The sequence below is a fragment of the Mustela erminea genome, chromosome 7 (assembly GCF_009829155.1).
Source record: "Mustela erminea isolate mMusErm1 chromosome 7, mMusErm1.Pri, whole genome shotgun sequence".
Classification (NCBI taxonomy): domain Eukaryota; kingdom Metazoa; phylum Chordata; class Mammalia; order Carnivora; family Mustelidae; genus Mustela; species Mustela erminea.
Genome location: NC_045620.1, coordinates 112503408 through 112527040, shown reverse-complemented (window position 1 = coordinate 112527040; position 23633 = coordinate 112503408). Strand labels below are relative to the sequence as shown.

At 44.9% G+C, this 23633-nt stretch overlaps 1 protein-coding gene across 11 annotated transcripts in view; it reads right to left on the bottom strand.

Moving 5' to 3' along the window:
- LTBP1 (latent transforming growth factor beta binding protein 1) overlaps positions 1-23633 on the bottom strand; it is a 406687-nt gene that overhangs the window by 5668 nt on the left and 377386 nt on the right. For all 11 annotated transcript variants that reach the window (XM_032352967.1, XM_032352969.1, XM_032352970.1 and 8 more), the window contains 2 exons: positions 23256-23426; positions 1007-1129 (listed from right to left, as the gene is read on the bottom strand). In XM_032352967.1, the coding sequence (XP_032208858.1) occupies positions 1007-1129; positions 23256-23426 (294 nt within the window). The remainder of the gene's footprint in view (positions 1-1006; positions 1130-23255; positions 23427-23633) is intronic.

The window sequence follows — 23633 nt, the reverse complement described above, 5'->3', positions numbered from 1 at the left end:
CTCAGAACTGAAGTTACTCCAAATGTAGCCACAGAGCTTGGGTTGCTCCTCGGCAATCAGGTCATGGCCGGTGTGCTTTGTTCACAGGTAACAGGGTCCAAAGAAAGAAAAGGCTTCACTGTGTCTGCAATTCAGCAGTGTCTCCAAAGTCCTAACTCCAACTCCCCGGTCTGCAGGGATTTCCCTGCCTGGAAAATCTGGTGTCGCTTTCCCCACTACAAGGAGGGCCCCTCTGGGAGATGTGGACGAGGCAGCTGGGATCCACACTTCCCCGTTCCCATTCTTGAAGTGAGGCAAGCTCTTCTTTACCAATACTGCATTTGGAATTTGAAAAGCTGTGGCTTCCCCCAGAGAAACCTTTAGTTTGAGTGGCTTCCTTATCCAGGACACTCCCGTTAACTGTCAGACATTTTTTTTTCCCTAAATGGGATCAGGGATCCCAGAGGCACACTGCACCTTCCACGGAAAAAACTCTGCACACAAACCTTGGAGAAGCCAGCATGCATCATTCCTTACTTAATAAATCCCCCCTGAGTGGATTCTCAATTTCTGACCAGAAGCACAATTTTTTTGACCTCCCACTCTAAAATACCTGTATTTTGGCACAGTTGACATGTCATTTCCTTATGTGGGAATAAGATGGCAGTTATACCCAAGCTTTCAAGAAACCCTGCCCCTTATGTTAGACCATCATGGAATGGATAAAGACATGATTTTGTTATGGATATGAGATTTTTTTTTTTTTAACTTTAAAAAAGTGGACCTATCAGTATCCCACCAGCATGCCAATAATTTGATCCAATATCTCCCAAACTCAAGCATGCATAAGGCTTACGCAGAGGATGGGTAAAACCGCGGGGTCTCACTCCAGCATCCCCTTCAGCAGGTCTAGAGTGGGGCCCCGAAGCTTACATGTCTGACAAATCCCCAGGGGCTCCCTTCTGAGAATCACTGGGTAACCTTTAACCACAGCTGAGCTTCAACAGAACTGAAAAGTTTGGCTTACGGTCCTGAATGAAGTAGGGATCGGCTTCTGGAGCGTACTGTTCACTGAAGTCCACCAAGGCATCCCGTCCATATGGGCGCCGGCGTCCCGTGACGGGGATGTTACACAGCTGGGCATAGTCGTCTGAGAAGGAAATGACAAGCCGCGTGAGACGTCATGGCCGTTTGCCGGCACCGGGGTACACCCCTCACAGCTCAGAGCACCAGGGACTGGCCAGCCCCCTCCTCCCCACCCCTGCACGTGCACCACTGGGTCTAGAGCTGTCTCCATACTCTTCAGGGGAGCTGTAGTCGCCCCGCACACAATGACCTGCTGGAGGGTGTCACTCGGATCCTACATGGAAGACCAAACGCAGAGGCCGAGCCGGTGGTAGGCCGAGTTCCAGGAGAGTAAGGAACCGTGACAGGAGCCAGCGCTCAGAGGACAGCAGGCGTTTTAGAGGAAAGACTTTATCTGCAACTGTCAGGTGTTATCACCGTGAAGGTACGGTTGTTCTTACTGACAGGGACATTCGTTTTCATTCAGAAGGGACAGAAAAGTTGGATCTCTGGTGATACCAAAATAACACAACCTGGCAACGATGCCTGTATTGTGACTATTCTTTTTCTTTTTTTAAAGATCTTTTTAATTTATTGGACAGAGAGAGAGAGAGATTACAAGTAGGCAGAGCAGCAGGCAGAGAGAGAGGGGGAAGCAGGCTCCCCGCTGAGCTGACTAGAGCCTGATGTGGGGCTCGATCCCAGGACCTTGAGATCATGACAGAGCCGAAGGCAGAGGCTTAACCCACTGAGCCACCCAGGCGCCCCATGTATTGTGACTATTCTAATTCTATGCTCAAGGCTGGGTCTAGATGAACAAAGTATTACCGTAGCGGTGAGGGCGACCGTCCTAGTGTAGTAACAGCGGTAGCAATAAGAGTAGCTCTCAGTCTAGGAGGCTGGCTCTGTGGCAGGCACCGTTCTAAGCACCTACTACACATTAAGGCACAGAAACGCTCGCACCAGCCTACGAAGAGACACCATCATCACCTCCGCTTTACGGTGTCAGCTCCTCTGAAACCCATGCCTTTACCTCTTCCACACCCCACACAGATCCTTCTACAACTACCACTTTCCAGAGGCCATATTCCTACTCTAAGCTGGGCCAGCCCCAAGGCCACTTTCCAAACTCTCCAGTAGATCCCTCACAGGACCCAGCTGGCGCACAGGATCTTGGTTTTCCAGATGTTCCGGGGTTACTGAGCATGCAAGGCATTTCAGAGTCCTCAGCTCTTGCTTGAGTTTTGGAGCAGAGCTGTGGCAAGGTCTAGAGAAGAGAGCTTTAGAAGGGGGCGCTTCACGGTCTGGATACATGTTGCACCGAAATATACTGCCTAAGGATTTATCTAGGATGGTGAAAATCCTGGGGCTCCTCAGACTTCAGAGGCTCTGCCAGAACTGGGGAGCTCTGTCTGGAGGCCCCAGAACCGGATGGACACACTCAGGACAGTCACACAAAGCAAAAGCCACACTTGCCCGGACCGCAAATTGGGGGGAGTTTTCATCTCTTCTGCTTCCTCCTGTGACGTACAAAACTGAAGAAATGCACTAGGACAGAAATGCCTGGATGGCTCAGTGGGTTAAGCATTTGCCTTTGGCTCAGGTCATGATCCCAGGATGCTGGGATCGAGCCCCACATTGGGCTCCTTGCTCAGCAGGCTCCTCTGCCTGCTGTTCCCCCTGCTTGTGCACTCTCTCTCTCTGACAAATAAATAAATAACATCTTAAAAAAAAGAAAAGAAAAAGAAATGCACTAGGGCAATAGTGTGAATTCTCGGGCTTTCTTTCACCCTCCGTCCCTCTTAAAGGAGGCAAAGGTGTGTGTATGCATGTGCACACAATCCTCTCCCCACACTGCACAAAGGAAACATAAGGCCAGAAAAGACCCTGGACTGGTAGGATTATGGTTTGCCCCTTCCTCAAAATTTCCCTGTATGAAAGCATTCCAGGAACAGCATACGGACCCCAGATACGCCAACACCTCTGAATGAAACCATTTCAGAAGAAATATTAATTTCATTAAGGAAACAGCTAAACCTGGGAAAAAACCCTCAACTCCCCCTGCCCCCAAATCCACAAAGAGAACACAAATGGTTGTCGCCTCCGCTTCAAGTTCGAAAAAGAATTAAGGATTTCCCCGTGAGAGCAAGACTGCCGGAGTGTTTACAGGTTCCCAGAGCTGAGGTCATTTTCTTTCCTGACATTTTCTGTAGGTTTGTTGTATATCCGAAAGGGAGAGGGTTCAGTATCTTACACCCAAGCAACGCTTGTGGATCAAGAGCAGGTATTAAAAATAAATTCATGTTCTTATTTTGTAAAACTGAATCCGGAGGTGGCTGAGCACGGTCCTAGCTGACATCTGCCGGGTGGGGAGGCCCTGCTGAGCCTTGAGGGTCCTGAGCTGTTGAATGACATTGGGTCCTTCAGGGCTGCCCAGCCCTTAGGCCTGGGTCTTCCCCTAGATCATCCTTCCTCCACGGAATGAGTGGGTCCCTCCCCTCCCAGACCTCACCAGCCGGCACTGCAGAAGAAAAGGGCCCACAGGGAAGTATGAAGAGGAGGTACAGCTGCCTGGGAAAGGGGGCACCTGACCCGAAATGAAGATGACGAGTAGGATCTACTTTGCCAGAAAAGGTATTTGGGATTTATTTGAAAGAGCTTGCCCGAAGGCGTCAAGAAAGCAAGCTGTACGCTGTGTTTGGGCACTACCACGCGGTTCCTAAGGTGGGCTTCTAACTGGACCCGGGCTGGTAAGGGGGGGGATGGGGGGGGTACCTCAGGGATGCACCGAATCTTCTTTCCCTGCCCTTTCTTCCTCATCCATGCATTTTTGGGATTCTAGAACTTACTGTCCTTTGCTGATTTACTTTCTCTTACACATTAAACATTCCACATTTCGAAACAGTCTTGGTCAGTTATCAGAACACGAGTTCTGCATGAAACATACGCTCTTTCGTATCTGAGATGCGCTATGCTCCCATCATCACCAGGACATGCACTTTGAATTATTTTTCTGGAAGCACGGACGGGTCTACCGTAATCCATGTGTGCCGCCCTTCCTGTCGTGCACATCTGCTCTCGTTCTCGGCCAGGGTCAAGGGTGAAGTGAGCGTTGGGGTGACGGGAGGAACATGGGCTCTTCTGGAGCCAGAAGCTGGGGCTCAAAACCTGACTGGACCACTTACTTTCCAGTTTAGCCATTCCGGGCAGGGCTCCGTTTCCATATCTGTCACACAGGGGTAACAATTCTCATCTGTCTACCTCTGGGTGACTGATGTATGAAAATGAGATAGCATTACGGAACTATCCTGAATTTTAAATCACCAAGGAAATGGGGGTTCCAATTTATCTCAGAGGGAAGAATCGCTAAGTGCAAATAAAGAAGGATTTTCAAAGATAGTAAAAGAACAAGTTTCAGTGTCAGCAAAAGGTAAAGGCAGTCGTCAGCGGGCAAAGAAGTACATAGCAGGGGCCCCTGGGTGGCTCAGTGGGTTAAGCCTCTGCCTTCCGCCTAGGTCATGATCTCAGGGTCTTGGGATCAAGCCCTGCATCGGGCTCTCTGCTCAGCAGGGAGCCTGCTTCTCTCTCTCTCTCTCTCTCTCTCTCTCTCTCTCTCTCTTTCTGCCAAATAAATAAATAAAATCTTAAAAAAAAAGTACATAGCAAAATATAGAGCAATAAAGCATCCTCTAGATGTTTTTAAATATTCTTTCAAAATTATTTGGAATTTTTTTTTTTTAAAGATTTATTTATTTGACAGACAGAGACCACAAGTAGGCAGAGAGGCAGGCAGAGACAGAGAGAGAGGGAAGCAGGCTCCCTGATGACCAGAGAGCCCGACTCGGGGCTCGATCCCCGGACCCTGGGATCATGACCTGAGCCGAAGGCAGAGGCTTTAACCCACTGAGCCACCCAGGCACCCCTTATTTGGAATTTTTAAATACATGGAGGGAAACTCTTGCTCAGTCAACACAGGAAGATGTCTTCATGGACTTGATCTCAAACAACAGGGGACAGAATGATTTGCTCCCTTGACACACTGAATTACCTGTTCAGGCAGTGAGAGCAGAAATACAAGATTAGGGGCGTCTGGGTGGCTCAGTGGATTAAGCTGCTGCCTTCGGCTCAGATCAGGATCTCAGGGTCCTGGGATCGAGCCCCACATCCGGCTCTCTGCTCAGCAGGGAGCCTGCTTCCTCCTCCCCCTCTCTCTCTGCCTGCCTCTCTGCCTACTTGTGATCTCTCTCTCTCTCTCAAATAAAATAAATAAAATCATTAAAAAAAAATATAAGATTAACGGACCTCAGAGAAGGGGACTGACATTCAGCAACTCTCATTATATGCCTGAATCCTTCAGCGAGGTCCTGAGTACACAGACTTATCCTCTTCAGGGGAGCGACTGGAGAATCACAGAATTTTCTGAGACTTCAGCAAGGCATCCCCTTCAGGAACTGAGCATGGGCATCATTTCTAGCACCTGTTGGGCCTCTGAGCACCCCAAAGCCACAACCAGAGCCCCTTCTAGCTTGGAGATGCATGGCCTTGGTGATCCCAAGGGCTGGGACATGGCTTCACTCCAGCTTGGGGACACAGTGAACTGTGGTGGGCGGAGGGTACAGAACCCAGGAAAGGCAGATCCCTGAACTATTTCTACAACTTCCCAGGAGAGCACACGAGACTCCCTCAGCTCTCCATTTCACCCAGCTCAGCGTGTGGGGATGAACACATACTGTGCCTTTTCTAAAACACCTTTTACTTAAACACATCAATGATGATTACGTGCCCCGTTGCCTGGGGATGGCTACAGAGAAAAGTTTGGCTTAGCAAAGCTAATACTTGAGGCAAATGCCATTTCTGAGCCACCATACAATGTATTCATCTGGGATCTAGCCCGATACGAATGTGAAATGAACAGGAAATGGAAATATTCACACCTCAAAGCCACCCCCCCTGCCGTGCATTCTTCACCCCAAGGACAAATGAGAAGGTCTTGCTCAAAGCTATGAAAGACACACATGGGACGGCCTGGGACACCGTCACAACCTCGTCTAAACAAGATCCAGGCCATCGATCACACTCCTTTCCCTGGCATGGAAGATTCCTATGACAGATGGTGCGGCTTTGATTTTAAATTGGAAAAAAAAAAAAGAAAAAGAAACAGAAAAAAGTTTAGAAATTACCCCCTGGAGCCACTGGGTCTGGGGCCTCTGCTGTCAGCAGCCCTGAGAAGCACTTTACTCTATCCTGGCAGGAAATCTCCTCTCCTGATGACAGGCCCATCTGCAGGGCTGGTCTGGACCGTCACACGCCACGATGCCACTCTGGCATGTGAGGAGGCCGGGAGGTGAAGCTTTAGTCCTGAGACAGATTAAAGCCAGCTGCTTTGAGAAATGAGGACGAGGCTGTGTTTCACTGTCTACACACCGAGGCTAAAAATTCAGGGCTCTGAAGTTTGAAGGGCGTTATTTTCAAATAGAGGAGGACCAAGGACCGATTCTCCTACAATAAGAACCGGTCATATTTTGCTCAAATTTCTAGAGTGGGTGTTTTTCTCAGAGTCTTCCACACGTATTACCGATCGATGATGGTGTTTGGAAAACACAGACGCACAAGCAGGACACGAAGGGAGAGGACAGGGAGAATGGAATGAGCATTTCCGCATGCGCAGTATAAACAGGCATTTGTGACTGAAATCAGCAAAAGCTCTGAGGTTAGAAACACAGTCGCCAATGACAGAAAATGCCAGCCAGCACTGACGACAGAGGACTGTGTGAGCATTCCACCGGCCATGTCACATCCTGTGGAGCTGGACACCTGTTTGGGGTGGGTGTGTGGGTCTCTAAGATTCTGCTCAAAAAAAAACTCTGACCCTCAGAGCCTGGGGAAGAGGCTGTAACCCCACTTCCCGGATATTAAAACCTGCTGAACTATGAGAGAAAACAGGGTATACTAACAAGGAAAAGGACCCGGAGTCAAAGGTCTTGGGTCCTAGTGTTGCTTTTCTGCTTTCTAATTCCTCAGACTGGACCCATTCTTTTGAGCTTCATCTGCTCAACAGGATTAGGGTACCCGCCCTTGCACTCTTAAAGGCAAGTCACTGTCTCATTCTGTGACTGACTCATTCACTCATTCCGCCAGACGCAGAGAGTTATTACGGGCAGGGTGGGATATGGGAGAGAGGAAGGTCACAACGATGCTGTGATCAAGAGTGCATACACGGTGACACGTGCAACAGTTGATCGGGACCACAGAGAAGGTGATGACGGCAGCCAGCCAGGAAGGTTCACCTTGGAGGTGAGCATCTGTAGGGCGGAGGCCAGCGAGGTGAAGGGGAGGAAGAAGGTAACTCAGAGTCACAGGCATATGGTAACGGATAAGAAAGCTTAAGAGAGGGGCGCCTGGGTGGCTCAGTTGTGAGGTGTCTGCCTTCGGCTCAGGTCATGATCCCAGGGTCCTAGGATCAAGTCCTTCATCGGGCTCTCTGCTCAGCAGGGAGCCTGCTTCCTCCTCTCTCTCTGCCTGCCGCTCTGCCTACTTGTGATCTCTCTGTCAAATAAATAAATACAATCTTAAAAAAAAAAAAAAGGCAAGCTTAAGAGAAACAAAAAAAGTACCATGTAAACGCTGGCTACTCTAGATCCCTTCTTCAGGAACATCGGAGAAAAAGGAACGTGAGCTCTCAGGGATAATTAAGTTCCCCTGCGTCAGCTGCTGTGAGCTTTTGCATACATTTTTCACTTCCATCTCAGAACACCCTATGAAATTATCACAGTTAACTCCTTTTATTTCTGATTTATCCTGTCACTCATCCTAGTTTAGGTGAGAGATTCAAATCAAAACTGGTCCATCTGCAAAACCAGGTTCTCTTCCGCAGCTGCCTTTCAGAAACCCCGCAAAGAAAATTATTCAGTGCGCTCCCTGGACGGTAAGCCCCAGGTAAGTATGTAGTTCGGCAATAAGCATTTGTGACTGAAATTCCAGGGAGAGTAATAACCATGAACGCTGATGAGCTCAGCCCCACCAGGGTCAGCTCTATCATTAGCAGGATTTATGTTTATTGAATGTGCTCGATTTATTAGGTGAAAGAGATCAAATTGCTTAATGTTCAATTAAACTGTACTTGTCGAGGACAGGGAGGTAATGAAGTCTAAAGTCTTGGCAGGGTTTATGTTCTGCGGGACTCCTGTAAATGTTAATGCTCTAAGGAAAACTCATGGACCACGGACCAGCCGGGCTCCCCCACCCCAGCAGTCACCTAACGCTGCCCTTCCAAGTTCAGTCACTCTTTGCGTTTCCAACAGATTGCTGTTTATTTAGCCAGACTCTCCCGGAGAGACAGATTAGTTGGGTACGAATGCCAAAAAGTGGAGGCTCCCTCTGCTTTCTAAAACCTGGATCCAAAATTTATACACTTGTAATGGTATTAAATCATGCCACATACGAAAACCCTGAAATAATGATTGATCTCTTGTGAATTTCTTATTAAGGACGGCATGAAGAGTTTTCCCCATTTCTAAATACCCAGGGCTTTGGAAATAGAGCATTCAAGTCTTACATTCAGGCAATCACAGGGGACACGGGAATGAGGTAACCTCCAATGTTTGATAGGAGAAGACCGAACAGTACAATAAACAGGCAAACAAGAGGACAGTTTAACATGCTCGTTTTCTCAACTGATTTACCTCATATTTTCTTTTTCTCTTTTAAATTATTTATTTGACAGGGGCGCCTGGGTGGCTCAGTGGGTTAAGCCTCTGCCTTCAGCTCAGGTCATGATCCCAGGGTCCTGGGATCGAGCCCTACATTAGGGCTCTCTGCTCGGCGGGGAGCCTGCTTCCTCCTCTCTCTCTGCCTGCCTCTCTGCCTACTTGTGATCTCTCTCCTTCTGTCAAATAAATAAATAAAATCTTTAAAAAAAAATAAATAATTTATTTGACAGACAGCGATCACAAGCAGGCAGAGAGGCAGGCAGAGAGAGAGAGTAAAGGAAACAGGCTCCCCGCTGAGCAGAGAGCCCAACGCGGGGCTCGATCCCAGGACCCTGGGATCATGACCTGAGCGGAAGGCAGAGGCTTTAACCCACTGAGCCACCCAGGCGCCCCCCCGCTCTCATATTTTCAACTGTAAGACACCTATACCATTTTATTTTCTTTTTTCCTGCTCTTTAAATATCACTCTGCAGGGGTGCCTGGGTGGCTCAGTGGGTTAAAGCCTCTGCCTTTGGCTTAGGTCATGATCCCAGGGTCCTGGGATAGAGCCCCACATCAGGCTCTCTGCTCAGCAGGGAGCCTGCTTCCCCGGCTTTCTCTGCCTGCCTCTCTGCCTACTTGTGATCTCTGTCAAATTACTAATCTTTAAAAAAAATATCACTCTGTAGTGACAATCTGAAAAGGCAACAAACAACAAAAATTAGTAAGTATTATGTATCAGGAATACACTGGGTCTTCTCTTTTTGCATTAACCAAGTAAGAATTACTTTAAAATAGGAGCTAAGTGTGTGCTTCAGAATAAGGGGAGGTTGTACAATGCGGGGGATGTACTAAATGCCACTCAACTGTTCACTTGAAAATGGAAAATTCTATGGGGAACATGGGTGGCTCAGTCAGCTAAGCATCCAACTCTTCATGGGAGCTCAGGTCTTGATCTCTGGGTCGTGAGTTCAAGACCCAAGTTCAGATCTACACCGGGTGTGGAATCTACTTTAAAATAAAGTAAACTGCAAATGCTTAATTTTCTTACGTGAATTTCACCTTAAAAAAAAAAAAGTCATGAGAAACAAAAATAATACTGGAGTTCAGCTAACCTTTTTATTTTTAACTGGTAAAATGAGGAAACTAATTGATCTCTGCGGTCCTTTCTAGTTTACATAGTCCATGATCCTGAATAGAAAATCTTTACTATTAGGCTGCAGAATCCAGGGAAGACAACTTGTCATGGAAACGTGTGGTTGTGATAGAAGGTAAACACCACGAGATGCCGGTATCGAGTTCAGTGATGCTCACCTAGATGTTTCCAGAATGATGGACAATCATGGAATTTAATACACTGTAAGAAGTCAGTGTAACCTGTAAGGTTAGTCTCTCATTCACTTCTCTGCTGAGGAAATGGAAGGTCCAGAAAAATTTAATGATATTCCAAAGACCAAGTGAGGATAAATTCTCAAAATATAACATTTTCTTTTGCTAAAAACAAATTATTAAAATATAAGGGTAAAGGTGATTGGGTTTCAAAGTATAGTATTTTAATATTGCTAAAGTTTTGAAGCAAAGAAAGCTGTATTAATATTCGTTCAAAACTAGCTTGAGGGACTCCTGTGTGGCTCAGTCAGTTAAGCATCTACCTTTGGCTCAGGTCATGATCTCAGGCTCCTGGGATTGAGTACCACATTGGGCTCCCTGCTCAACGGGGAGCCTGCTTCTCCGTCTCCCTTCCTCGGCCCCGTCCCTGAATGTTTGGTCTTTCTCTCTTAAATAAAGTCTTAAAAAAAAAAAAAACTAGCTTAATATTCTGAAATACATATCTCAAGGTTATGAGATAAAGATGCACTGTTAAATCTGTTATAATTTGAAGGGCAAATTCTAGAAAATTATAGAATATTAAAGTAATCCCAAACAGAACCAATATTATTATCCACTCACTTAGTACAAAGTAAAACTGAGCTTTTTAAAGATGATTTTCCTATATATTGTCATTTACTTTAATCTGAAATGACTCTCTTTTACCTTCCCCTCTGAATCTATTCAGAATCAGAGAACATCTCAGTAGCTCTTGCTCCTGGCAGTGATTTCTTTAGCTACACTCTGTAGGTGCTCACAGATGACCATGTGAATGGCATCTTCTAGAGTGGAGCAGTGCATAACCAGCACAACCGTTCACAACAGCTCTGAAGGCCACTGAGACTTGAATCTCAGAAGGAAGCAGGAGGAAGGCATGCTGTGTCCTAAGCTCCCCAGTGACCTAATCTTTTGAAACTTGCTTCTCTTTTAAGATACTGGCCACTGATATGGAGCCAAAACAGTGCCCTCCCTAGCTTCTACTCCTTGAAGATCTGTGTCAGCACAAAGACAAGAGTGTGATTGCTTTCTAAGCACTTTCTCCATGCTTTTCTCCCAAACATCACGGGCCCAATCTGGGTGTTGCCTGAAGGGAGACCAGATAAACTTCCCTTGGCCCTGCTCTGCCAGGATTGCCTATTCTGGCCAAGAGGTCAGAGGCACGGGTGGCCAGCAGCTCTGTTCTAAGCACAGCTGTCTCATAAGTTCAATTAAGAAAAGGTCAGAATAAGCACAATGTTATTTGAATTCAAAACCTCAAACATAAAATGCAGCTTTCAATAATTATGTGCAGTGGCTTTGCCACAGCCCCATTCACCACATTTCATTCTCCTCCGAGGACATTTCAACTCCTCTTATCACTGCAGAGGGGGGAAAAGAATCATCACAGCAGCAAAGTGTATTTAAAGTATGTGAAAGCAAAATTTCCACGCGGAGCAAATCACTGAACAGAAAATAACACTGAAAAGGTGTTTCTAGAAACTGAGTGCCTATTTGTAATCTCTCATTTCAAGGGAGAAAGCCCGAGTTGCTAAACATGGTATTTTTGAGAAAAATGAAAACGCTTGTTCATTAAAAATAGAAGTGTTGCTTTTTGTCAGCAGATGGCTTATGTGATGTGTATGTCTTAATTGTTCTGCTTTGGCTCTAAAGGAGAAAGATTCTAACAGGACATCACAATCAAATTGACTCTCTGTTCAGAGCATTTTATATAAGAATGGGGCCAAATATCTTCTTAGCCCTTCAAGGCAGCACAGCTTTTAAGAAAATAAGCACTGAATACAACGAACACCGCAAAGTCCAAGCTGTGTGCAAACTGAAGTTTCGGAAGTGCTCAGGACCCCAAATGGAAATCCTGTCATCAAATTCTGCTCACACCGAACTGTTCTCTCATTGTTCGGGAGCCCTTGAGACAATCGTTTTCCACCGGTTCTCAGAAGAGTTAATACTCCGCTTTGCAGTTTAGCAAGGTCTGCAGCTGGTGTTCCAGACCCATACTGGCTCCCGAACCCCAGGGCACTGGGTTTGGGGACTATCTGGTTCCAGGACACACCTCCAGAGAGCTGTCTCCAGTACTACGGCAGGAGATGGAGTCCATTCTCCCCACCATTAGGGCTGGGTTGTCGCTGGCGTGTTTATTCGTTTTTTTTTTTTTCTTTTTCCTTTTTAACTGTCCTTACTCCGAAAACACACCAGGTTTCCTTTTTTTCATAAAAATGCTTTTATTTTATTTTATTTTTTTTGTAAAAAATGTTTTTAAACAGTGACTACAACATATGATCTTAACCTGAATGTGACTGACTTGTCTGGTGCTTTCTCTTTGTCTGATGCACCTGCCCAAAGCAAGGTTGTTTTAAAAAATGTACTTTTTAGCTTCATTTCTAGTATTCTTCCTCTGAGGCACGGACCCTCCTCTTTGTAGCAGGCTTCTCTGTCACTCATCCCTGCGGACTCCTTCCCCCCCTCAAGTCCCCTCTCTCCTTCAGTCTGACCTGCCCTCTGAGCAGCGGGGGTGGGGGTGGGTGGGGGGGTTGGGGGGGTGGGGCCCTGGCTAAGCACTAAGTATGCTGCCTCCTCCCTGCCCTTCCCCAGCATGCATGGGGGAGGGGAAAGAACTGAAAACTAAGGTCCTTCCGTGAGTGTGATTTCAGGGGGCAGTGCAGAAGGCCCACAAAATGCAAATATTTAACTTTTTCTCAATCCCACTCGTGATAGCTAATTTCATGTGCCAACCTGGCTGGGTCCTGGGGTGCCCTGATGTAGTTGGTCAAACGTTGTTTCGGGCGTTTCTGTGAGGGTTTTTTTTTGGATGAGATCAACATTTAAGTTGGTGGGTCTAAATAAAGCAAATTGCCCTCCATCTTGTGGGTGGACCTCACTCAGTCCTCAATGACTGAGTCACTGAGTCGCTGAAAAGAACAGAGAATGACCTTCTTCTGCGTGAGAGAAAATTCTCCAGCCCACAGCCCACAGCCCACTCCCTTGGGCTCTTCCTGCCTGAAGGCCTGTGACCTGGAGCCTGGGGTCCCCTCAAACGTCCCACATCGCCAGCCCACCCTGCAGATTTTGAATTTACCAGCTTCTATATTTACGGGAACAATTTCCTTATAATAAATGAATGAATGAATCAACCAATCAAGAAGTCCCTCTCTCTTTTTATTGGGTCAGTTTTTCTGGAGAACTTTGACGACCCCCCCCCACCAGCCTACCTTACAGACACAAGGGAAGTTAATCATCAGTCTGAGCTGTCAGGGTGGTGGGGAATCTCCCCACAGGGTGAGCACATCCCTTGAGAAGCAGGTATCTGATTCTTACGGGGAGTCATGCGCAGACGGAGAAAAACTTTTCCTAATTTTATCTTCCCTATTATTCTCTTCAGAGTCCCTGTACTAGAGGATACTGATTATAAAAATAATAGATGAGAAACCTCGCTCACATGGAAGGAATGAAATGTGCCCAGCATATCACACACGGACCCTCAGACTCCCATGGGACTATACACACCCCACGCGCTGGTCCTAATTCTCTAATAATGGACAATCACAGCCATGAATCTACCCAGTGACTTCAACTGGCCTGAGGTGGAAATTCTGCTAGTAATAATGTACATTAAGTCTAGAATAGGAATACTCTTAAGGTTTGAGAATGAGGTTTTTGTTATTTTGTATATTTATAATGTTTCAGAGAACCATGTAATAGAGAATCAGACAGAGAGACCTTAAGATTTTAATCTGAAATAAAGCTGACTTTAGATTAGGGTTTGTGCTGAATGAGAATTGAGAGAACTTGATTATGTTGGTAAACAGGATTTAAACTTATTAAAAATTAAATTTGTCATTTTAAATTTCATTTATTAGATTTATAAAAGCTGCTTAAGAAGAAAACACTTATTAGGATTGTGTGCTGCCCTCTCCAGTATATATCAAGTGCTGGAGAGAAAATCAAATAGATGAAACTTATAAACGGAGACCAAAGTGTTAAGAGAGTTAATTAACACAATTTCGATATAGAAGTCATTCTAAAGGAAAGTTTTATTTCTTCCTTGATTTATTTAAAGGTTCATCAGAAAATAAAGTTTGATCTTATTATAAACATAATGGACTTATAAGGAGCAGGGCAAAATGTATAAATTCTCAGGAAAATCTAGGTTCTAACATTATTTTGCTTTTTTACTAAAAAAAATGGATACACTGAACACACTGAATGTTCCTTTAAAAGCCAACATTAAATGATCCTTTCCAGCCATAAAGCCTGCCTTAGCTTACATATTCGTAGCTTTGGAGACTGGAAGGGCATGAAAGGAACAGCGTCTCGGGATTCACTGAGCCCTTTGACTCTGTGAGTCCCCAAACACTCTTCCAATTTTTCATTGTCTTTAATTCTTGCCTCCTTTCAAAGAAGACTTCTAGAACCGAATAAAAGGTAGCAGTGGGGAGAAGCATTAGCTCAACTCATTTCCTGGAACAAGATCTGATTTGCTAACATCTCCAGAGCATTTCCTGTGATCCAAGCATCTCCCATACATTCATCACATTTAACCCTCGGACGACCTATTGTTGCCGCTGCCTTTTGACAAGCAAGAAAGCTGACGTAATGATTACATCACAAAGCTGTGTGTGCCTAATCTGCTACTAAATTTTATTCTGCAACAGAGGAAGTAAATACATCTTTTCCGTAAGAAACATAAATTGCTCACTTGCCATGCCATACAGTATCCCATTCAACCTAGTTCCACGGATACCAAGGATTATGTCCCCGGGAACGGGACCACTTACTGCTCGACGTATCTACGGCAGACATTATGTGCGCAGCTTTAGTAGCCAGAATTTAGGAGGCCTTTTATATCTTTCCAGGGCGACTTCAATGCTCCACTATAATTTATTAACAGCTACACTTCCTTTAATCATCATACTCAGGATCTCTGATCAAAAATGATCAATGCTTTTGTACTCAGAGAGTATTAATTACCATATCCCCTCACAAGAGTTCTCCACTTTGGATAAAGGAAACTAAAGTAACTTGTCCAGGGCAGCCGACTGAAGCAGTGCCAGAAAGGGAACGAGATCCCTGGGCTGCCTCAGCCGAAGGCAGTGACCACTCACTGTGCCTCGGTTGGAGGATGTTCCAAAGTTATTATTAACATTCTTTGGAAACATGTTTCGTGGAAAAGGCTTTAAGCCATGACTGCTGAAAGGACCCTTGGAACCACTGCCCAGTTATGATATTTTTTCAAGTTCAGTCCGTGACTCAAATCCCTGCCTTCCTTCACACCTCCAAGGGTATTATGAAACTTCTTACACAGAGATATTTGGGAATATGTAAGAGCCGGACATGGATATGGAAGAAATCACCAGTTCAGTTGTTCAGAATCAGATTCCAAAGTCTTTCCCTTTTGCAAAACCGTATGGAAAAAATTGGGGGTAGGTTAGCTATCAGGAAGTGTTAAAAAAAAACTGGTGTTGCAGCAAATAGAGAATTTATTAAATAAGGGTATCATGTACACATTAGCATGAGACAACATTTAGGAAAAAACTCTTCTAACTTAGTAAGATAATTGTATAGTATGTTAGTTTTACAGAATTAAAATTATACTTCATGTAAAAGGCAAACTGTACACCTGTTCCAAAATTTGTTGGCTAGTGCATCCAGGTGTGTAATAAATAATGAAACGAAGGAAGGAATATGTAAGTAATTTAACTAAAACTGAAAACAGGTAACCTATAAATAATTTAAGATGGCTTTTCAACCACAGTTTTTATTCCTAATTGTACCTTGCATATAATAGTTTAAAAATTCCCTAATGACAGAATTGATTTCAAATTTTTGTTATACTGTAATGATTACATTTCCCCCACCCCCAGGACTCAAGTAGAAGCATGATTCGTATCTCCAGAACTAGAATTTCTGCACCAAATGTATCTCTACGTTTCTATCTCCCAACTGTTCTCTCAGCAAAACTGAGAGGACCATTCCTCTCATTTTGATTAATATTAGTATTTTGCAAAAATTGTTTTAACATTTTCCCATCTCTTTTGCAGCACTAGTTTCCTTAGAGGCTTATTTATTTATTTATTTTTAAACTACTCTCACCTTTCCACACCTGAGAGCATTAAGAACACTTCAGAGGGTCCAACACCTGTAGTGCAGTACACCATACTACCCATAGGTGGCACTCTCTGAACACGCTGAAGGGTCCCATCAAATTTCTTCAGTTTTAGGTCAGGACTTTAAGTCTTTATCTTCAATTTACTTACGATACGTCTAATTATTTTGGTAATTTATTTAACAGAAGCCTAATTTTAATGAGATAGCCATAGACATTGGGACCCCTGGGCATTTTGTTTATTATTATTATTATTTTTTATTTATTTGACCACAGAGATCACAAGCAGGCACAGAGGCAAGCATAGAGGGAGTGAAGCAGGCTCCCTGCTGAGCAGAGAGCCTGATGTGGGGCTCAATCCCAGGACCCTGGGACCATGACCCGAGCTGAAAGCAGAGGCTTTAACCCACTGAGCCACCCAGGTGCCCCTATTATTATTTTTAAGATTTATTTGAGAGCGAGAGAGCATGTGCATGTGCACATGCAAACACTCTAGCCTGAGCAGGGGAGGACCTGAGGAAGAGAATTCTCAATTCTCAATTCCCCACTGAGCATGGAGGGGGCCTCCTCCCCTCCCCCATGGTTCTTGATCCCAGGGCCCTGAGATCTTGACCTGAGCTAAAAAAAAAAAAAAAAGACGCTTAATGACTGAGCCACTCAGGCACTGAAGCCCTGGGTATTTTCAATTCCAGTATTCAAGTGTGTCTAATTTTCTTTCACATGTGGGTTAATGGGTTTTTATTTCCATGTGATAACAGCATCCCATATATCTTGCAATTCATAGGTACATTTTCCAGAAAATTTAAGTTTATGCTTTTAAGAACAGCAATAAAAATATTAAAAATTCATTTTAGATAAATGCAAGGCATCACCACGTTTTACTTAACAAGAATTACTGCCTTGCTTTAGTCCCTTAATTCGTAAAATATATATTGTTATTACTCGCAGCAGTGTGCTAGACGGACGCAGAGCTGATGACTCTGACACCGGCTCTCATTTGGCTAACCCTTATCCCCTGGCTCTGAAGCTGTAGTTTCTCCCGGTCCTATTAATGATGTGGGTAAAACAGTTTGTTTTCCCTGACTTGGTTTTCCAAACAGTGTTTTTTTCTCCCAGAGTCCGGAATGAGACATCATGATAAAGAATTCAAACTTGCGGGTCCTCCCAAAGCAGTTCAGGCCCCCTCTCCTCAAACATTTTAAAAGCAGGCAGCGCCCAAAGGTATGGAGAGGGAAAGGAGAAGAAGAGGCAGGAGTGGGAGTGAGGGGAGAGAGGCCTCCAGACTAGGATGGGAAGGCTGAAGGCACACGATGCCGTCCACAGACGACGCGCTGTCCCACCGGCAGGGTCGCCCTCAGTCATCCGGAACCTCGGCTAATGCCCGGTGTCTGGCCTCCATCTAGCAGAGGATGAAGACGGGAACCTAAGTGGCCCCAGGAACATACTGAATTACATGACTCTGTAATTCTCCTCATGTAAAGTTGCCCAGACACAATGTGTCCCCCTCCATGCCTTTCCCCGGCATGTGGTACCAATCCTCAAGACGCCATCGAACTTCAGAGAACACTACTGAACCAACCACTCCCTACCCTCTCCAACGACCAGTATTCTCAGACAGAGCTGCTGCCTTAGCAAGAATTAGTGCCCGTGACCTGTTGGACCAGAAGTGTGAAAGCCCGCTCCAGAGCCAAGGCTTTACTTGACACCGCACTTTAATGCTTGAGGCTGATGACAAGCTGCGATTTATTCCTCAAGCTCCCCGGCACTGTTTCCATCAGTAACTAATTGTTCCCCGAAGCAGTGCTGAGCTCCTAGGGAAACTGGACGGTTCAGTGCCCGAGAGGCTGGGATGAATCCAGTGCTTATACTAACACACAGACGATGTGGTCCTTTTCGACTCTCAGGATATCCATGAACAACATATTTAAAAGATTCAGTGACAGAAATGATGAGGAAATGTGTTTGAAAATCACACATTCTTTGTTTCCTCATTGGAAAATTGGTAACAGCTTTAAAGTTGGTTTTTAACAAAATTAAGGCAGATGCTCTTAGATGTCTTTCGAACATCTTGCGTGCTGGTCTGAGGACCAGCGGAATCTGTGTCATCTTGGGACGTGCTAGAAATGCCGAGCCCTGCTCACCTCTTCACACCCAAAAACCAGAATGTGGTTTTTGATAAGATTTCCAGGTACATGTAATTGGCAAGCCCATGATATTTATGAAGCAGCTGTCTCGAAAAGCAAGTCTTCTATGAGGACAATTACTTCTGCATTTGTCTGTCCTTCATTCATGCCCAGATGCTCTTAGGTAACTATATATTTTATAAGACCCTCTGATTTCAGGTACATTTGAAAAAGGCATCTGACCTGAGTCATTCAGCAGTAAGTAGCAACGGCTGCTATCTTCCGGCTTGTCAAAGACTCCTCTAGGTGTTCCTGTATTAACTTACTCAATTCTTTTTTTTTTTTTTAAAGATTTTATTTATTTATTTGACAGATAGAGATCACAAGTAGGCTGAGAGGCAGGCAGAGAGAGAGGAGGAAGCAGGCTCCCTGCTGAGCAGACAGCCCGATGTGGGGCTCGATCCCAGGACATTGGGATCATGACCAGAGCCGAAGGCAGAGGCTTTAGCCTACTGAGCCACCCTGGTGCCCCAACTTACTCAATTCTTAAAACAGCGCTGAGGCAGGTGAAATTATTTTCACTTGAGGAAACAGAGGCACAGAGTGACCAGGTAACAAGGTTCTGTAGATAAGTTGCACAAGCAGGAGTCCAAGGCAGCACCTGTGCTGACCGCTATGCCCTGGCTCCCCTCAGTGACTCTATTCCAGCAGCAATGGCCAGCAGGAGATGGTCTGCTGTAGGTACAGCCGGAATGTCAGGGGCTAACGCAGGCAGTGCAGGCTGGTCGGGGGACTGCTGGGAAACCTCTTTAATTTCGCTGTGGACCTTCTCTGTGGATTCAGAATGAATGACTCCTAAGTGGGGCCTAAGACCACAATCGTAGGGATGTAACAGAAATACTCCTTGCTTAACTTACTTACTTAACTTAACTTGCTTAACTTAACTCCCTGCTTAACTTACTGCTATCCTCCAACTAAACCGTTTAGAACAACAGTTTTCAGTATGTGTTCTCTGGAACCCTGGGGTCCTTCACAGATACCTCAAGAGCCCAAGTAGCTATTCTCCCAGCCAGTTCCCCCAGCATCTTTGAGGTTAATGAATTTACATACTGCAGCTTAAAGTAATTCAGGGGACAAAAATTACCAGTGTTTAAACAACAAAAGATTGAAAACCACTGACTTTGAGGATTTGGTGGACTATAGGCTAGAGATTCTTTCTGGAGAATTTATCCTAAGTACTGTACTATACATATATAAATTAAGAGTATGGCAAGGCTAGTTATTATAATTATATAATGCTATTATAATTAGCAATGCTTAATTATTTTTAAAATTTGCCAATGGGTACCATTCTTTTCCTGATACCCCATACCCTCCTAAAAATGTTATACAGTATGTATTTGTTCACATATATTCGTTCAAATTTACATTTAAAATGTGTTTAGTCTTCCATAAGAGACTCTTAATCTCAGAAAACAAACTGAGGGTTGCCGGGGTGGGGGGGTAGGGAGAGGGTGGTTGGGGTTATGGACACTGGGGAGGGTATGTGCTATGGTGAGTGCTGTGAAGTGTAAACCTGGTGATTCACAGACCTGTACCCCTGGGGCTAACAATATATTATTATTATATGTTATATACATATATATTATATATATATAATATATATAATATAATATAATATATGTTATATATTATTATATGTTAATAAAAATTTTAAAAAAGTGTTTAGCCTTAGTTAAAAATAACTGATACAATATTCTAAGATTAATTCCTGACAACAACATACTTGACTATTCTTCCAAAAGCTATGTCAATTAAATTTGATTTTCAAAGGCACAGCTTGTCAGATTTATATGTAGTAACTAGTTAATATCACAGGAGCAGAACAGGGACAGAAGAAAATGGAAATATGTGCAGAATCTCCTTAAAGGAGTTTGCAGAAAGACAAGCATACGTACCATAACCCAAATGTTGGGCTTGTGAATGGAATATGCACAAAGCTCTTACAAATTAATAAGAAAAAGACACCAAGTCCAACCAAAAAAAAAAAAAAAATGGGCAAAGGATGTGATAAACAGTTCACTGACAAAGAAATGCCTATCATTTGAACATGAAAGACGGGAAAAACATGAAAAAGATGATCTAATTCCCTAGAAATAAGTGAGAAGCATGTAAGATACTCTTCTCACCCATCTGATAAAAACGGTTCTCAAGGGGCACCTGGGTGGCTCAGTGGGTTAAGCCTCTGCCTTTGGCTCAGGTCATGGTCCCAGGGTCCTGGGACTGAGCCCCGCACTGGGCTCTCTGCTCAGTGGGGAGTCTGCTCCCCCCCCCCCGTCTGCCTCTCTGCCTACTTACGATCTCTGTCAAGTAAATAAATAATGTCTTTATTTAAAAACAACAACAACAACACCAAAACAGTTCTCAAGCCTGCAAATATCCAGTGGAAGAAGGGTGTGAGGAAAGAGTCATTTCACATGCTGCCAAGGTGAGCGCTAATTTGCACAATAAGTTCAGAGTAATACAGTAAATTTAAAGTGCACATACTTCCTGACCCAGCATTTTCATTTGCAGGAATTTTCTCCTGCAGGTATATATAAGACGCACACACGAAGGTTCCCTGCAGCTGGATTTATAAGAGGAAAATCGAGATCGCGGCAAGGGTTGAGAGGGACAAACGACCCAAATGTCTGGGGCGGGAGGTGACTTGAAAGAAAACCTCGCACACCCATACAACAATCTGTGTGGCCGTGTAAGAGCTACCATCTTTCAGCGGTTCTCAGATACCGCAGAGTGTAACAAGCATCGTGAGAGAGCAGACGTTAAAACGTGGGGGGAAAAAAAAAGGCTCGTGGCCATTGTTTGATGCTGTCATTCGTACGATACCCCCAGTTTCAGAGATGCTGAAGAGTAAAACAGAAAAACAAAGCGTGTGTTATGGATGATACGGAATTCAGTTTTAAATAATGCTCTTAAACACACAGGCGCCTGAGTGGCTCAGTCGGTCAAGCGTCTGACTCGTGGTTTTGGCTCAGGTCATGATCTCAGAGTCATGGTCTCATGGGTGGCGAGCTGTATCCCCACGTCTTCAAGCCCTGCTCAGTAGGGAGTCTGTTGGAAGCTTCTCTCCCTCTGTTTGTGCTCGCTCGCTCGCTTTCTCTCTCTCAAACAAATCTTTAAAAAATACGAATATAAATGCAGCTGTATAACAATAATTAATGTGAAGGATAAAAGGTTTCGATGATAAAAAAAAACAACTGTTAAGAATGAATATCGTTAAGGAGGAGCAGAGTTCCGTTGTGGTGCAGTAGGTGGAGAGGGACGGAACATCTTCGATTATTTCTTCAAGAGGGGTATATGCTATTTTTGAAAAAAAATTAAACAGCAAAAACCACTGGCTAAGTAAAATGATCTGAGGTATCAGCACCGTGAGGTGTCTCAAGCCTCCTACGGCTGTCACTCTCCTCTCTGTGGGCATCTGCCTCCGGGAGGGGAGGCCACAGTAATGCTAGCAATTACAGCCTTCCCTGTGTGCCTGCCCTGCTGGCACCTTCCCCACCCTCAACAACCCAACAAGGGAGACACGGGCGCTGCTGTTTCACAAATGAGCTGTGCTGGGTGAGGTTGTTTTTCTCAATGGGCCGTTCTGGATCCCCAACCGAGACTTTCTGGCCCTAGAACCCATCCTCTTTCTTAACTTTTTTTTTTTTTTTTTAAAGATTTTATTTATTTATTTGAGAGAGAGAGAGAGAGAGCACAAGTAGTCAGAGAGGCAGGCAGAGGGAAAGGGAGAAGCAGGCTCTCTGCTGAGCAGGGAGCCCAATGCGGGGCCTGATCCCAGGACCCTAAGATCATGACCTGAGCGGAAGGCAGATGCTTAATTAGCCAACTACGCCACCTAGGCGCCCCTACCCATCCTCTTTCTAGTCCTGGGCTACTATCACCATCGATTTCTTTACGTCTTTTCTCTTTATCCTTTGCAAGTCCTTTCTTTTTATGGCATTTCAAATCATTTTCTTTTTGATGCTACACGGGTTTTAGGTTACTGCCAATTTGAAAAGCTACAAAATAGCTTGAAAGTTGCATTCTAATGAACTGAAAACCAATGCATTTCCTCTTTTTGGGAAATGCTTCTCCTCTTGACCATGCGGAGAATGTTTTCATGACACACTCCTTCGCTTTATACCCACACACACATTGTCTTTCCAGCTTTAACAAATGGATTTCATAGCCAACGACAAAATGATACACCAACACTCTCACGGACTTTCCTCTAAAGAGCAGGAAGTGGCTGCAGGGGTAAGGAGAGAAGCATGCAGCGGCGCACAAGCCGGCAGTCACCAGACCACCCAGAGTCAGAACCGCCGGGTCCTTCCCCAGCGCAAGGAGAGGGGATAAACCCAAAGCCTAGCTGTTGCATTTTCCATCTGGCCAAAGGTTTATCCTCCGATCTAACCCTGGAAATCAAAGGACCTTGGTCCAAATACATTTTCACTTACTTTCTACTCTCTGCCTTTGTTGTTCTACTCCCTTTTTTGGTCCCTCTCACCAAGAGGCTGACATAAAAACCAGGACTTTGCCCTACAAAGACTGTCTACAGTCTTTAACACTTTTTTGCTCGGAGGAGACACTGTTAGAAATGAGACAGACTGTAGGAAGAAAAGGAAGTGTCAGGAAATATAAATTCCCAAGATGGATGTCACCAACTGCTAAGTTGCGTGATGTTTCTTTGGGTCACGTGTCATTCTTCGGTGAAAGAGAATGGGTTTCAAAAATTCATGGCGGGGTCTGGACTGGAGCACACACCCCACACCACACCTCCGATGAAAGTAAGGAATGGGGAGCGAAACTGAAGATAGAGAAGGGAAAGGATCGCCAGGCTCCGAAGGAGGGGAGAGGAACTCTAGCAGAAGGAGCTGCCGCAGGGCTCACCTGAATCCTTCATGGGGCAGAGCGCGCACTGCATACCCCAGGCCTCGCCATACAAGCAGCAGCACTCCGTGTAAGTCGTCTGCTTGCCAACGAGGGGCCGGCTACACACATACTCCTCGCTCAGATGTTCCCAGCACAGGTCCTGGTAGACATCAGTTTCTTCTATTTGTTCTGAAAGGGAAAACATGGTTCCATGACAATCGCACTGTTATTCCTCTTTCATAAACAGTGTGGTGGAAGCCAGTGAGTCTCAAAGTTTCCATCTCTGTTTCTGAGAGTGACTTCCAAGTACAAGTCTGAAGCCAGTCTGGTCTTTCCATGGATCGAACCTCTGTCATCTCCCACCGGGTGTCATTCCATCCGCTGAAGTTCAACCTG